General features: G+C 37.8%; 1 protein-coding gene across 2 annotated transcripts; it reads left to right on the plus strand.

Moving 5' to 3' along the window:
• The first annotated feature begins 369 nt into the window (after nucleotides 1-369).
• Nucleotides 370-13,618, plus strand: pla1a (phospholipase A1 member A). Of its 2 annotated transcripts, none has more exons than XM_042002216.1 (11): nucleotides 370-685; nucleotides 3,437-3,653; nucleotides 4,551-4,728; nucleotides 5,767-5,875; nucleotides 6,671-6,772; nucleotides 7,337-7,429; nucleotides 7,605-7,787; nucleotides 8,157-8,246; nucleotides 9,076-9,181; nucleotides 11,233-11,388; nucleotides 13,163-13,618. In XM_042002216.1, the coding sequence occupies exons 1-11, from the start codon at nucleotides 622-624 to the stop codon at nucleotides 13,251-13,253; spliced, it is 1,389 nt and encodes a 462-aa protein (XP_041858150.1). In that variant the 5' UTR covers nucleotides 370-621; the 3' UTR covers nucleotides 13,254-13,618. The 2 variants fall into 2 exon arrangements, with proteins under 2 accessions (XP_041858150.1, XP_041858151.1); XM_042002217.1 differs by having other exon boundaries at nucleotides 371-685; nucleotides 7,623-7,787.
• The last annotated feature ends 312 nt before the right edge of the window (nucleotides 13,619-13,930 follow it).

Genomic DNA, 13,930 nt, shown 5'->3' on the forward strand with positions numbered 1-13,930 from the left:
CTGATTATTGATTTTCTCTTTCTTGGTCTGACTTGTCCTTATTTCATTTGACACTCCGCTTTCTATTTAAAACTCATAAAGGTACACACATGATTAAAGCTTGCCACCCTCACAAACCACAAGGCAGCCAGGCTAGAGTCCAGCATTTTAAACAATCAGCCATTGAAAACAAACGAGGCCATGGATTCACCACCAGTCAAAGCTCTCCAACTATACTCAGTACAATCCCAGTCTGGGTGGGGGAAAAAAAGAAAAAGGAAAGGGAAACTCAGCCACAGATGAATGTGATGGCTGTGATGTCTAAAAAGAAAAAGAAAAAAAAGAAAAAGACAAATAGAGGTTTGTTGTGGATACGTTCAGGCTTAAATTGGGGCTTCAGCCCAGTTTCGTTTGTGGGCTTATTTGGATTTTATATGGAGTCCTGCCTTTCTTCATGTCTTTTGTTTTCTAGTAAAAAGCTGAAGTTTTGTTCCAGAGTTTCAGCACTGCCACAAAGCTAGGATTTACTCCTTTACTCCATCCACCAATCTGGGGGCTAAACAGAGCAGCTGAGCGTTGTTAAGCACTAGCTAAAGCTCCCTGGCAGCTATTTGCCCCATTCACTTCTCAATCACTACAGAAATGCTTTGGGAGCACAAAGCCCTCCTCTTCACCATTTTATTGCTCTACATCTCACAGGTTGCAGGTAAGTGCTTTGCTCATGAAACAAATTTTGTTCAGCTTGATAAACATGTGGTATTTTTCTTATATATTTGTGCCATACATGTCTCTTGATGCTTCAATCAAACAAAGCAAAAAAAAAAAATCCAGGAAAATGATGGAGGGATTACATAACACTGCATGACTGCTCATTGTTAGAGAACCTTCTAAAGCTCTTGTGTCAGTCGTTTTATACAGACATAATTCTGAAAATATAAATATGTAGTATTAGAATTACTTTAGATGTCTCCAAAAATACAGCATTTATTTATAAATTAGATGTGGGAGGGAGTTGCACCATATCTTCTGCTTGGGCTCATCATGCTTATATTTGAATCACATCTCTTGGATTTTAACTTTAGTTACTTATTCATTCAAATTGAACTCATTTCAGGAAACTATTTTGTGGATCATGAGTCACTTTGTAACTGGGGGTTTGTGTGGAATCTGACTTTTACTTGAGGAAAAGTACCTAAAAAACAGTGCACAAACACTGCAATTAAAGTTAAAGTCCTGCATATAAAATCATTGTTTCTTTTAATGACCAACATATTATGCTTGTTCTTTTGCTCCTGTGGTATCCGAGTATAAGTATTCTATAAGGTATACACAGGTTTTTACCATATAAGGCTCCTAGTGTCTTAGGTGCCTTGGAGACTGGACTCAGCACACATCATATATGTTCACATATGTGCCTCCACAGGATTGGCTAGTACTTAAGGAATGTCTTTGTTTAAAAGGTATATAAGGATGCCACATACATGGTTTTAGGTTTTCGCATTGGTTATGAGACCTCTGGATTTTCTGCAGAAATCTGTTTTTGATGCCTGACTTTTTGTAATAAATCGTTTTATTATACATGGAGCTGGTATCTGGAGACGTTTTTTTTCTGAAAGCCATTTTTTTTCACATCACCTGAGCCAAGATACATCATTCCAAATAGGATCCTGCTGTTTTGCAAAGACTTAAGCATTATAGATCAACGCAGGATGTATCCCTTAGCATAATTTTTTATGTGCTGGGTTAAAATATGGTTGGAAAGGTTTTGCCTTTACCTCCTCAATTTGCACACACCAGGTGCAATTCACTGGCAATAACTGCTGGGCAGAGCACACTGTTTTATATTGGGGCAGGTGTCTGCTCTTCAGTATGCAGCTCCTTTCCTCCTGCTGCACAGCTGGTTTGGCCCATGAACTTAAGCCTGTTTGCTAAGTGTTGTTTTTTTGTTTATGGATAGTTGTGATTGTCATGCTTTAGGTGTTGCAGCTGCTCCACTTGCTTCTTGTAGTGTGTTGATTTGCTGGTCATGGCTGGGGTGGTCTGCATCAGCTTTACCCTCAAGAGGACTAATCCTCCCGATTGCTGCACTGGCAGCTCGTTATCAGGCAGGTCTGATTGCAGGGATTTTTGCTGATAATGATCACAGTCATAAGATTGTCATGCAGTTCACCTTCATATGCTAGATTCAGTTCTGAGGTGTATTTGAGGTGATGTCGTGTTCGAAAAACAAAATCCAATGTTTAAAAGCTGGGATAAAGGGATTATCACCCCTTTTCGCACCTCCTTGACACGCCTCAAGAAACTTGACCAATCAGAGGACTCCTCCATATTAGGGAGATGGTTTAGAAGAAGGTTCTCCTTCTTTTTGAAATAAGAGTGAACGATTAGAAATTATTATGAGCATAAAAATGCACTGAGCATTTTTTGTAGTTGAAAAGACCTCTTGAAAACATCTAATAAGTTCGTAATAATGAAATTAAAAGAAAAATTAATCCCTGAAGGGTAATTAAAATGTTATAGTAGAGTGATGGCTGTAAGCAGAAATTACTTTTTGTGTTGCAGCTGACTTGAAGAAGGTTCTTTCTAAAGCCTGTTTTTTTTTTCTCTCTCTCTCTCTTTGCTAGTTACATCTAGTCTTAATTTTGGTTAAATTTACACTAGTCTTAGCTTAAGCTGAAGCCAAAGCATTCACATTTAACCAAGATTTCACAATGGATGGCAACATAACAACAAGCTGTCCATGCAGGGCTAACGTTCCCTTTGCAATTTCTTCTTTTGTTCTTTTAAGGAGCTTTGTGCTCCTGTGGTCGTCTTCCTCTTTTTTTTTTTTTTTTTTAATACAGTTTCTAAACAGGAAATGGAGGCAGAAAGAGGGTTACATGTAGCAAGACCCCAGACTAGGATTTCAACCCTCACAGTCAAATATAGGAAATACAAAATTCTAAACATGCAATATACGAAAGAGAGGAAAGAAAATCTACAAGATCTGTGAGTCTGTAATTCCTGTAATTTAATTTATGCATCACAAAACGGTTTAAGACAGTAAAGCTGACAAATAATGTATGGTAATCTAAAATTTGTCAAGTCAAAAACATTGAGAGATAACTCAATGTTTGACATTATTAGGCAGTAATATAAACAGTAGCTATCAGATCAATAAATATGACATTTCCAAATTTCCCTTTATCAAAACATTCCATGACTGCACTGAGCACAGAATACACAGCTTGACTTGCATAATTTTAATATTGTATAAGGTACAAAGAGGATTTTGCAGATTATTCTTGCAACATTTTGTTTTTCAATCATCACAGTGGTGTCATCAGCTTAACACAGTGGGTTTTGTCTCATGACACACTGACTAACTTCATCGTGTCAGGAGGATTTAGAAACACTTGATCTGGACACAGCAGTCAGGGTGGTCCAACATGACCAAACACCCTTCTGCATTCATTAGGTTTAGGGGAAAAGAATGAAGATGATGAGTGTGCTGAGCTCAACAATACCACATGGCAGCAGTACCGTCAGCAGGGGGCCAAACTGCAGATCCAGTACCTGCTGCTGACCAGGAAAAATACTGACTGTGCTCAACAATTCGACCAGGAGTCTCTCACCAAGCAGACTTCTTACTTCAACATCTCCCGCCCTACAAAGGTCATAATCCATGGGTACAGGTGAGAAGCAAACTCCTTAAACATCAGTTTTCTTATGGATAAAAACCCTGCAAGTACTCTTGATCTAGACAAACTGGGGCATTTGTGGTATAGAAAAGCACATCTAATGGCAAGTGGTTTCTTTTTTACTATTAGTCAAATCCAAAAGTTCATAGTGATCTACAAACGGGTAGAACTGTTCTTATTTTCATTTTTGCTTTCAGATGTTCATAATGAAACTGAAAGTTTGAAAGACTTGGAACATGTCATGGCTCTTTGACATCACTCGAACCCCAACTCACAAAACTCAGTCGACTCAATTTTTTTAAAGTTTGCACTAAGTCAAAGTTCTGTTCTTTAAATTATAGCTTCAAGCTCAGGGAGCAGAAACACATGTTATATTTCAACTCAATTCTTGCTTTTCATTCTTAATTTGCCAGAGAAGAAGAGAATAAGAACAGAATTTGATTTTAAATAGGGATGATACAGTTCAAACCAACTCATGTGCTGCACAAAGATTATAGCTAGCGCTAATTTTCAACTCTTGTCACTAGTTGGGCTTTTACATGAACAAAATATCAGAACAATCAAAGTTAAATGATTGGCCTGGTAAAAGTACAACACAGCATAATAAAATACAAGTATACCAACTCAGCAAACCTTTACACAGTACACCAAAGTACATACCACAAAACCAGTACTACAAATCATCAACCATAACATGCCTACAAATGAAACCTGTGTCAAGACAGAAAGATTTTTATGGGTACAGCTCTGTTTTTCTTTCAGCCAGCCAAGAGTTCTCGAAGACTTAAAAAAACACTGCCAAACCAAAACAAGACAAGTCCAAAAAATAACATACTGGAAACATGAACTAATTTTTACTCTCCTGTTTTTCATCCAACTCCACCCTCGCAGGGCTCTGGGTAGTAAGCCGTCGTGGGTGAAGGAGCTGGCTCAGGCTCTTCTCAGGGCTCAGGATGCAAACGTGCTGGTGGTGGACTGGATCTACTGCGCATCCTTCGCCTACAACCTGGTGGTGGAAAATCACAGGGAGGTGGCGCTGCAGATATCTGTTCTCATCAACCAGCTACAGGTGAGACAAACAAAAGTAGTGATTTAATATTTAAATTTTTTTAATTATAATAATTTATTTATTTTTTAAGTTTTAGAAATTTCTTGTACCGGCAGTTTAACTGCAGCTCATGGTGTTACAATTAACACCTGAATGTAATTATTACTATTCATAATTTTTTTAAAAGGACAATTGATGAGGGATTATCTAACTGAATATCTTTAGAAGTTAAATGGGAATAGTGGGAAGGTTTACATTCCTTCCGATCAAACTGGCAAAGGCCCGGCCACCAAGCGCTCACCTCGGTGCCCCACCTCCAGGCCTGGCTCCAGAGGGGGGGCCACGTCCGGGAAAGGGAAACCTTGGTCCTTGCTTTCTCCTCATCATGGGGGTGATTTGAGCCGCACTTCGTCTGGTCCCTTCCCTAGACACCTGTTTGCCATGGGTGATCCTACCAGGGGCACTGGCCCCAGACAACATAGCCGCTAGGATCGTCAGAACGCACAAACTCCTCCACCACGATAAGGTGGTGGCTCAGGGAGGAGTCCATGGTACCACACCAAGAATATGAAATGCAATCCTGAAAGTGAATTGAAACTCAAAAGTGAAAGTCAAACACCTCTTGAAATATCTACAGTTTGCTTTATCCCTCAAGAAAATCACTGAATAATAACACTTTTAACGGAAAACAAAAACCACATGGATCTGAAACACTTCTGCAACTATCTGTACAGAGGTAATGCAAAAGTTAAATTCTTTGGCAAATATGCTCAATACTATTTTTGCTGACAAAAGGACCTGCATGCTAACACCAGTAAATAATTTTCACTGTTATATAAGGCAGAAGGAATATCATGGTTTGGGGTTGGTATGCCTCCTTCAAGCTGGGGTATCTTGCCATCATTACAAGAGACTGTAACAGCTGTCTTCAATGACCAGAAACTTGGAAGAGGTTGGGTAATGCACACAAGTACTTTAAAACAGTGGTTTCCAGGGTGCCCCAAAGATGATAAAAGAGAAAAAAAAAAGACCAAATTGTGCCTTTCTTTTTTCCAACAGAACCATGGGTGCAAACCAGAGTCCTTCCACTTCATTGGAGTCAGTCTTGGAGCTCATGTTGCCGGTTTTGTGGGGACTCTGTTTGAAGGAAAGATAGGAAGAATCACAGGTCAGTGTAGACCATGGAAGCAACATTTCTGCATTTGAAAACAATACTGTTTTCCCTCATGTCCAGCTCAGTTCAAATATTCTTTACTGGATGCATTACAAAACCACAAGGGAGCCTTTCTGATTAGTGAAAAAAACAAAAAGACAATATTTCTGCTGCTACATCTGGAGAAACAGAGGTTACAGCAACAGGCCAGACACTGAATGACTCAGCATGTCTCTCACAGAGCGCCAGTGTTTCATTGGAAAATTAGCAAAGCTCTTCACACACAAAAGCACTTGGATTAGAGACACTCTGAGGTCCTGTGGAGAGGCTCAGTCTCCTCATTCAATAACACATCACGCAAGACAATCCACCACTGTTCACTTGTTGATATGGGGCTTTGTTTTTCTGATTAGGGTGGCTTGTGTGAGTTTCATTGTGCTTTTTAGGGGCTTCACAAACACGAGCTGGAACAAGTTTAGAAAAACCATCACAAAGCTAAAATATTTAAAAGTCTCAAAATCTGAAACACAAGAGACTCCAAAATGTTTGAACATTTCGTAAATTGAGTTAACTTAAATGCATTTCTGTTTACTTTCCTCCCACACATTCTCATGGAGGTTAGACATATTTAAGGATGTGGCAGTAAAACAAAAGCAGTTTTTCTTTAGCAGATATTTAGATTTTAGGTTTATTCTTCACTTTGATCATCAGAGTGTAAAAAGAACATTTTCATCTTGTCATATTAGAGTAGGATAATTCAATTGCAAAGATTTTCATTTCTCAGACTGAGTTTTCCTCCTCATTTTTCAGGTCTTGACCCTGCTGGACCCATGTTTAAGGGAGCAGACACTTATGACCGCTTGGACCCTTCTGACGCTCAGTTTGTTGATGCTATCCACACAGACTCTGACTGTGAGAAAGCTTTGTCTTCCTGTGGTGTCAGTTTTATTTTTTACCACCACACTTTATATAGCTTAATGAAGTGATAAAGTTGCCTTGGAAAGTTTTCTCATTTTGAAAGACGAATAGGTGAAAAAATTCTAGTCTTTTACTGCATCTGGTTGCAGTTAGAGCACAACCGCAAAACAACACTTAACTGAAGAGTTGGTATGGGTATGACATGTTTTTTGTTTTATCTTTCATTGAAACGAGATCCATAAACATGCTAATTTTCCCTTCCAAAACTGTGGTGATTGCAAGTATTTTTAGAATAAAATTATGCTGAATCTAGTTTTTCAGCTGTGCTTTATCATTCCAAGATATGAGCTGTTTGAACTCCCACAATTCTTAAAATATAATTTATTTATAACATGGAGAGTTTATTAAAGCACTGTTTTACACATTTGTTAAGAGGGGAGACATAAAAATGGTAACTTTAGAGTTAGACATAGTATTCAGATTTCTTCCTCCTTTGACTTCTGTTAATATGCAAGAGCAAAAGGTTGCTAGCACTAATGAACTTTTCTACTGTGTCAGATTTTGGTATCTCCATCCCTGTTGGCCATGTAGACTTCTTCCTGAACGGTGGGAAAGACCAGACTGGATGTGCACGCTCCAGATTTGCCTCAAGTAAGTTTAGAAAAACCTGAAGAAACTGAGAGCTGATGTTTTCATACTTGACAAGCTGTTGAGTCCATGCTTTTCCATCCAGACTTTACTTGTGAATCGATTGAATCCAGCTCTATATTTGGACAGTGGCGGTCTCTGGACATTTGGCTCCCTTAGTGCTCCTGTGTGTTGTCAGTTTTTGTGTACTTTCCAGTGTATGGTTATGTGATTTGTGACCACATGAGGGCACTTCACGTCTACATGAGCGCGCTGAATGGCTCGTGCCCTTTAATGGGGATCCCATGCTCCACTTATGAGGACTTCCTAAAGGGGAATTGTGTGGACTGTGACATCTTCAAGGGGACTTGTCCAGTAATAGGTAATAACACACCTGAAAGCACAACTAGAATAAGGTTTGCAGCTATTCATGCTTTTCTTTTCTGCATTATTATCTAACTTATAGGACTATCTTGAGAAATTGAGTTTTTACAATTAGACTGAGAAAATTAGATTCCATCAACACAAAATAGGAAAAATCATAAAAGAATAATATATAAAAGGCATAACTTTCTGTTACTTGTCAGTAACACCTGTAGATTCAACATGAGGCTGTCCTTTATCACACAGCACCTTCTGGCAGCTTCTTATCATTTCAACTTCAGAGACACGAGACATCTTTTTTTAGTTGTGTCATACATGCGGAAGCCTACAATGTGACTCTCACTTGCTGTGTATGTGTGTGTTTCAGGTTTATCAGAAAACAGTGGGATACGGATGTCACCCATTCCCAAAGAGCAGAAACTGTTCCTCCTCACAACTTCTTCAACACCTTTTTGCAGTGAGTGTTGTGGCGTTTCTGTGTGATATACATAACTGTGCAAAAGCCTTTTTTATTTAATGAAGAAAATGTGAAAAGGTGGCACAATGTGTTGAAACATGCACACATGAATGGAAATAAAATAACAAGGAGAAAGCAGAGTTTGTAAAAGTCTAACAAGTTTTTTCTGCACACTTTGAACCCTCTTAGATGAGCTTTCTCGTAATTTCTTCAAGTAGTCTTCAGGAATAGTTCTTTAGGCTTCTTGAAGGACTTTCCAAAGCTCTTCTATTGATGTTAGCCGACTGCTGTTCTATATCCAGATAATCCCTCAATGCATCAGTAATGTTGTGGTCTAGCCTCAAAGGAGGATTCATTACTCCATCAAACCTGTCACCACTGACTTTCAGTCCATTTCTTGTGTCATTTGGCATACCACAGCCTTCTCTCCCAGCTTCCCTTCATTAAGAATGGCTTCTTCACAGTAATGTTACAGCCTAAAGTGAACAAGGAAATCAGTTTCCTGGTTGTTGTCCTATATTTACATATCACCTTGGAAACCTGTAAATGGTGTCAGAGAAGATGAAGATTGCATTGTAAAGAGAATGTTTTGTTTTTTATTCTTATCCTTGTTGACTTTTACTGAAGTAATTCTTTTTATCCAAACTAAATAAAACACAAGGTCAGCTTTTAGAAAAGAGTCACTATAGATTTTATGTTCCTCGCCTACAAAACAAATCTTCTTGACTGATTTAAAGCTAAAATATGTCAACTTTATGCTAAAGTGACAAAGATAAGTTGCCTTTTTACTATGAACTGACTTTAAATTAAACATCCTTGATGTTCTCAGCTCATCACATCCTGCTGGAGCTGGAAGTTTTGCCCCTGGATAAGACCGCTGAGGTTGAAGTGACACTGATGATGGAGAACCTGAGTTCAGAGCACCGACTCAGACTGTGAGTACCACAAAACGGATGGTTTTTTAAGTATCTAGCTTCAGAGTACCTAAAAGAATTCACTGATCTCACTTTTTAATGTCACTGTAGGCTAAGGCTTTTCAGCTTAACCCTTGAGCTGAATCTTATTTTTAAACTGGCCCTTTTAGCAATAGAGGGAGAATTATGGATGAATATCATCCTTTAATCAGTTAGTTTTTTTTCTTGGTTACTTTTCATTAACACAGCTGATGAATCTGTAAGAGCTTTCATTTCAAGTTCATTGTTTTATCTTCTAGTTGTACAGTGTCTTTAAGTTTGTTGAAAGGTGTTTTTAAGTGTTTTATTAAGTTATCGACTCTGTCCGATGCCATCAGAACAATATTCCTCCCAATGCTTGAAACACAAATCATTCATTCATTAATAAGAAAAACTAATCAGGAAGAGAAAAATGATGTTGACCAGTGTAAAGGGAAAAAGACATTTAAAAATAGAGGGAATGTATTTAGTCTGCTTGACGGTGGTGAATGGATTCAGTGTTAAAGAAACATTTTTAGACTGAGTGTTCATCTTTCAAAGAAACTATTGAACTGGTTCTGATGTTTGTTGATACAGAAGAAAAAGAAGAGTTTTGATATAATAGAACTCTCTGGTCTCTGGCACATTGTGTGTGTGTGTGTGTGTGTGTGTGTGTGTGTGTGTGTGTGTGTGTGTGTGTGTGTGTGTGTGTGTGTGTGTGTGTGTCTTTAGATAGATAGATAGATAGATAGATAGATAGATAGATAGATAGATAGATAGATAGATAGATAGATAGATAGATAGATAGATAGATAGATAGATAGATAGATAGATAGATAGATAGATAGATAGATAGATAGATAGATAGATAGATAGAGAGATGCTTTCTAGGTCATTGGAAGCCTGTCCCGAGGCTCAGATTCAGACATGTTCCTAATAAAATGTTTAATTTTAAATACAAGAAAAAGAAACATAGACTGAAGAGCAAAGACAAATCATCCTTTGTTATTTCTTATAGGAATACTGATGAATACGTCTTCTTAGGAAACTAAATTGTCAGTCAACACCCACAAACGATGTGCTTAAATAAAAGTCCATGTAAAGTTTTAACTAGTCCAATGCTTGTGACGTCTTGGCATGCTGCAGGATCTAAACTTCCTCATTAGTTCATGAGGAAAGTGGAACAACAAAATTCAGATTCTTTATATTCAGCATTAACCTCATATCTGGGGACGTAAGCAAATTCTTTGCATGGGTATTTTTTTGAAAAAAAGAAATATGTTTCTATTTTGAGAGAAGAGGAGCTTCAGCCAGGTGCAGGAAACTGTAGCTGAAATGTTGAGGAAGCAAAAATACTTTTGCACAAGATGACAAAGTAGATAAATGAGGCTCATTGTTTTTAAACCAATTAAAAAATTAAACTAATTTCAAAGATTGACATAATACTTTCTTTCTTCTTCTTTTTGAGATTTATTTTTATGCAAAAAAAAAAAACAACTGTACACCTAGTTTATTTATTCTAAAGAAAATGTTGATTCAGTGAAATCCGTTGAAAACATTTTGAAAAATAAAACAAAGTAACATACAAGTCACACCCAAACATTTCAGAAAAGAAAACATCCATCTATATTCTATTGTGCAGACATGAACAACAAGCTGTTAAATCAGGTGTGTTGAAACAGGGAAGCATTTAAAACATGGGTGCCCAAGTCCAGTCCTCGAGATTTACTATCCGGGAACTTTTAGATGCAACCCTTCTCCTATACCTGAATCAAATGGCTCAGTTCCCTCATCCACATGTCATGCATTTTCAGCTCTACAGACTCCTGGTAACGAGACATTCATTTGATTCAGGTGTGTTGGGGAAGGGTTGCATATAAAAGTTGCAGGATAGTAGATCTCGAGGACTGGACTTGGGCACCCCTGATCTAAAACCTGCAGAACACTGGCCCTGGAGGACCAGAGTTTGAGATCCCTGCTTTGAAGCACTGTGTCTGTCTTGTCTCTGCACTTGTGGCAATGCTACTTACTTGTACATTGTTTGTTTCTTGCAGTCACAAAGACACAACGGTGTACAGGACAGTGCTGGCTCACCCATCTGCCGCATGTGAGATCGACTCCATCAGGCTCAAAAATACCGGAGCTCGCTTCTACAGACAGGCAGATATCCAGCTCAAGTCTGTGTGTATCTCGGAGCTCCCCTCCCTCAGGTTTGTATACACATAACATAATACAGACTGAAAAACTAAATGTTCTTTACGTCCCAGTGTTTTTGATGAGTGTCGAACATTGATTGCCTGAATGTCAACAGAAAAGTTACAAACTTCATCTGCAGCTTCCCACCTGTCAGCCATTATGCTCAGTGTATTCTAAGCACTGTTAGCAAGTAAATATGGCTGCAACAGTCATATAAGACACATAGAATAGTGTAAACTCTGACTCAGCAGCATTAGCCACAGCATGTATCTAAATCAATGACAGAAAAATGTAATATGTCATTAAAAACTGTTTCTATACTAGCTCATCTCTTAGCTAAAATAACTGTTATATTCTAATTCTTATTCTTTATTCTGACATATTTGTGCCGCAGTTACTACGGTTTCCATGAATGAACAAACACCTCTGAGCTTCAAAACCCAATCCAATTAAATAAGGGCACTTCAAAATGTATTTTAAATTGGCAAATGTTTTTGGCTTCCTGTTATTTATTAGGAATAACTTTCTCTGAATTAGCAGAGAAGTTAACAGAAAACCAAAAATATAGAACTGGACCAAAAGTTTGAAGCAGTTTTGTCTAAGTTTGTCTCATCAATTTGTTTGTTTTCAGGTGACCTCACATCTGCTAATTTAGCTCTGAGTACCATGAAGTCGTGGTCAACAGAGCTAATTGTAGGACATATTGTGCATGGCAAATGTGTTCTTGATCAGTGGAATGTGCCTTAAGTTTGCACTGTTTTGGCTGTTTCAATTGTTCAAATTGTGACACTGATTGAGGTTACTTCAGACTTTGGATCTAAATGAGTTAAGTCAAAGCAAAATCACTTTACAAAAAAAGTAGAAAGAGTTTGAGCTCACTGATGAATTTCCATCAGAGTCAGATGGTGACTCTGTGTGGACACGTTAGTCCCCTAAGTTTACACAATAAAGCATCAGTGAGCTCCAGCTCTTTCTCCTTTTTTTGCAAGTTTGATGTCCTTCAGCTGTGAAGCATCTGAAACAACCATTGTCGTTACTGGAAGGGGTGCAGAGTACCTTGATTTCATTCAAAATCACTTGACCTCAGTTGGTTAGGGTCCTTCTCTATCAGCTTCTATTATTTTGTGGGTAAATTAAAGCTCATGGGCTATAAAAGTTGTAGCTGCTTTTTCAATTTACTCACCAGGATTGTGTTTGCTAAGAACCCAACAACATTTGAGTTTAGCTCATTTTAAAAAAAATATATTTAGCTTCATTCACGAGGATGTCCAAGCAATCTTTAAGATAAAGACAACATAAACTAGGTTTTATGAAGAAATTCGGCCAGAATAGTTTGTTTACACCAAACACATGGTGCAACAATGCTATAAAAACAGCTAAATGTTTATTTATAGGACACAGAAATAATGCAGGTCATGAAGGACCTTAATCCCAGCTGCTTCCACCCATTTACACAAAAAATGAGTCCTAGGTTTCTACGTTTTCCATGCTTTCATCTGCTTAACCCATACAACGCACCAGACAGTTCAAGATATGGGGGAGTTGAACTAATGGGCATTTCTCCATTTCAAAGCTTAAATCTTTTTTGGGTGATGTTTGATTATCTGTGCCATCACATTTACATCTAATTTACATCTCTCACATCTTCCTTGCACAACCATAGCCAATTTAGTTTGTTCGACTAACTCTTTGTTCACCAGGCATGAGCCTGCATAAGTGTTGCTCATTAGTTTTTTAGGTTAAGAAGTGTAATATTGCAGTCTCTTTTTAAGTGTGTTTGTCTTTCAGGAATGAAGAGCCACTGTGTGTGAACAACATAAATGTCAGACGAGGTTCTCCTTGGACACATGACTTTGTGCAGGTCTGTGAGGTCTTCTGACGAGACAGATCTACTCAAAAGACTCTGGAAATAAAAGAAACAAGAAACATCCTGATATCAACTATACTAAAATTACCCATACAGACACCCATTCAGAAGAAGTTTCTCAATGAAACCACAATCCTTTCTGTTAAAAACAACCTCTAAACCTCTAATTTTCTAACATCATGACTGAAAAAGTGTTTAAGTTTAGCAGTCTTGTGTAGTTAGCCTCTTAGTTCACTCTTGCCTCTTAAATATATAACAATATCCTATGATGTGGTTTTGCATCCCCAAGTCTGAGTTATAAAACTGTTTTGGATTTTAGGCTTATTTTGTGTTCTCTTGTAAGTAGTTTAAAAAAAAATAAATAGTAATAAACAACACTTTGGTTTGTTTGTCAGTCCATATTTAGAGAGAAGATTTTCAAAAGCAAAATGGGGGTAAAAAGTGCAGCACAGGCAGTGATTTAGATGGTTTACTCAACAGTTTTACATAATCATTTAAAAGAAAAGTGTGGAAACATTTTTGGCTCTGGCAACAATAAAACATAAAAAATATGTTTTTTGGGGGGTTGAACATAAATAATGTGAATATAATCTGAACGCTGTAGTGTTACATAGGCTTGGTGACAATAAACACAAGTATACAGTCAGAAACAAACATTTTTCACTGCACACAAAGAGCTTTATGGAGAA

This window comes from Melanotaenia boesemani, chromosome 12 (genome assembly GCF_017639745.1).
Source record: "Melanotaenia boesemani isolate fMelBoe1 chromosome 12, fMelBoe1.pri, whole genome shotgun sequence".
NCBI lineage: Eukaryota > Metazoa > Chordata > Actinopteri > Atheriniformes > Melanotaeniidae > Melanotaenia > Melanotaenia boesemani.

Excerpts from the sequence above, each read along its gene's own strand:
- pla1a (XM_042002216.1), top strand. The coding sequence starts at position 622 with ATGCTTTGGGAGCACAAAGCCCTCCTCTTCACCATTTTATTGCTCTAC. Across the intron at positions 5,876-6,670 it reads AAAGATAGGAAGAATCACAG|GTCTTGACCCTGCTGGACCC; the intron begins GTCAGTGTAGAC and ends CTCATTTTTCAG. Across the intron at positions 7,788-8,156 it reads GGGGACTTGTCCAGTAATAG|GTTTATCAGAAAACAGTGGG; the intron begins GTAATAACACAC and ends TGTGTGTTTCAG.